This window comes from Euphorbia lathyris, chromosome 2 (assembly GCF_963576675.1).
Source record: "Euphorbia lathyris chromosome 2, ddEupLath1.1, whole genome shotgun sequence".
Lineage (NCBI taxonomy): Eukaryota > Viridiplantae > Streptophyta > Magnoliopsida > Malpighiales > Euphorbiaceae > Euphorbia > Euphorbia lathyris.
In genome coordinates, this window is record NC_088911.1 from 134,690,360 (window position 1) to 134,692,801 (window position 2,442).

The 2,442-nt window shown below is 28.5% G+C and overlaps 1 protein-coding gene across 1 annotated transcript; it reads left to right on the forward strand.

The window, feature by feature from the left end:
• The first annotated feature begins 328 nt into the window (after positions 1-328).
• On the forward strand, positions 329-1,398 carry LOC136217513 (major allergen Pru ar 1-like). Its single transcript, XM_066004105.1, has 2 exons — positions 329-506; positions 1,100-1,398. Exons 1-2 carry the CDS (start codon positions 329-331, stop codon positions 1,396-1,398), a joined length of 477 nt encoding a protein of 158 aa, XP_065860177.1.
• Positions 1,399-2,442: the final 1,044 nt, after the last annotated feature.

Below are 2,442 nucleotides of genomic sequence, written 5' to 3' on the forward strand. Positions count from 1 at the left end.
CAAACTAGGTTTGTTAAATTTTCGATAGCCCAAAAGCTAAAATTGATCTTACTTGGAAATGTTAGGAATAAATTTACAGTATTTTATAAGTTAAGGTTAAATTTGCAATTCGTTTGAAACGTTTGGATTAAATTTGACACTTATTCCTTTAATTAATCAAGTTGTAATTAAACTGAAGTCACATAAATGACATTTTTTTTTTGGCATTTCCATTTGCACACTAATCATATTCTATAAATAGTTCCCTTCAATCTATGGATTTCCCATCTCCAAAACTTTCATAAATCTCTTAATCAAGCCGTTTTTCCAAAATATTTATCATACAAAAATGGGTGTTGTAACTGTTGAGAAGGAAATTACCAGTTCAATCCCTCAAAATACTATGTTTAGGATTTTCACCCTTGAAAACCATAATCTTCTTACAAATATTGTTCCCCACAATGTTGAGACCCTTGAAGGAAATGGAGGTCTTGGCTCCATCAAGAAGGCTACCTTTCATGCTCAAGGTTTAATTACTTAATTACAACATTTCTTATAATTACTCACTTTTTTTTTTTAATTCAAGTGTTACTTTTTTCTTCTCTATTTCTTGCATGATAATTAAAATTAAGAAATTTCCTTCTTATACTAATTATTCTAATTATTATTTTAGCCTCCTAGCCCTTATCCTTCGGTCGTTCACTATATTTAGAGTAGATATATGCATCAATAAGATCCCGGGTGGAACTATAAGGGTCATGGAGGATCCGTCAACCCCTCCCCGGGACTCTAGTGGAAAATACTAAAACTTACATTTATATTTTTGTAGCTCCATAAAATTTCCATCACTAATTTCGTTAGTTTCAGAATCGATGACAAATTTGATTTCACCTACGGACGTTACATTTATAGTCCCTCTGTGATTCTTTATCCCAAAAATGATGTTTTTGTTACAAAACTTTTGTCTATTGGCCTTTCGAATATTTGGTTCCGGCTCCACTACTAAATCATAATACATTAAAAGGTTGTTAATCAATATAAATACAAAAACCTAAGTTTTCTATTTCATATTTACAAATTAATAACGTATATTAATCTCTGACATACATGATCGATGCAGGTAGTGAATTCAAGTATATTAAGAAAAAAATAGAAGCAATAGACAAAGAAAACTTCAGTTATAGCTACAGCATTATTGAAGGAGAGCCATGGTCAAACAAACTTGAAAAAATAACAGTGGATATCAAAGTGGAATCTTCAGCTAATGGAGGATCTATTATAAAGACATCCACAAAGTGTATTCCCAAGCCAAACTGTGAACTTGATGAAGACGAAGTCAATGCTAATGCTGAGAAAGCAATGTGCATGTACAAGGTTGTTGAAGCTCATATCCTCACCAATCCCGATGCCAACAACTAAATTGGGATTATGAATATATGCGTGTGTTATTTCCGAAGTATTGTAAAATTTGTAGAGTGTTTGATGCTTTTTCGTCGTTTTTATATGTTTTCTTTGGGTGTGAGGCCAATATTTCAGCCTCGGAATAAATTTTTTTATGTTGTTTTGTGATGAATTGATTCTATTTACAAGTTCCATGGATGAAAGAATACAATTTCTCATAAAAAATTATAATAAATTATAGAATTTGGTTTGAAATTATGGATTTATATGCATAATTTCCTTCATAAAAACACAAAAAGAAAATAGTGCTCTATTGGAAAGACATTTATCTATATACTAATTGAAATAAAATAAAATAAAAATATTTATTTTCAGATTTTAACAATTAAAGAAATAAAATTATTTTTACGTAAAAAAGTAAATTTTGTTTTTAATAATGAATACTTCATTGTTCTCAATTGGTGTATTTTTTCCCCTATTGTGTTTATTTGTCATATAATAAGTTTAAATAAGGATTATAAACAAGCGGTTGGTTGCTCATTTTTCTCCTCATGTTTGTTTATACACCTCATGTTTTCCTTTCATGTCTGAAAAATAGTTTTTTACAAACAGCAAATAGAAATAGCAAACAACAGTTGAACCAAACATGTCCTAAAGTACCAAAATTTCATAATCTTAAAAGTGTCAAAACACGCTTTAAACAATTAACAAACTCATACAAATAAAACATCACAGAAAATCAGTGTTGTCGAAATGAAGTCTTTTTCAATGTTATCAGAACCGGACATGATATCAAACCGGAATTATAGCTGGATCATGGGTGATTTGGTAGGACCGGATAGTTTGAATTGGTCGAACCGGATGATAGAATAAATAAACAAATAATATATATATATATATTATATATATATATATTATATATATATATTAAATATATATAATTAATTTAACTTATTTTTATAAATTATATATATCCAAAAGAAATTATAAACAACTTTTGGTTTATTATTTTTTGTCAATTTCATGCTTAAATATATAACAGATGAATTGAATTTAGAATAA

Coding starts and splice junctions, on each gene's coding strand:
- LOC136217513 (XM_066004105.1), top strand. CDS start 329: ATGGGTGTTGTAACTGTTGAGAAGGAAATTACCAGTTCAATCCCTCAA. Junction 507..1,099: donor GGCTACCTTTCATGCTCAAG/GTTTAATTACTT, acceptor TGATCGATGCAG/GTAGTGAATTCAAGTATATT.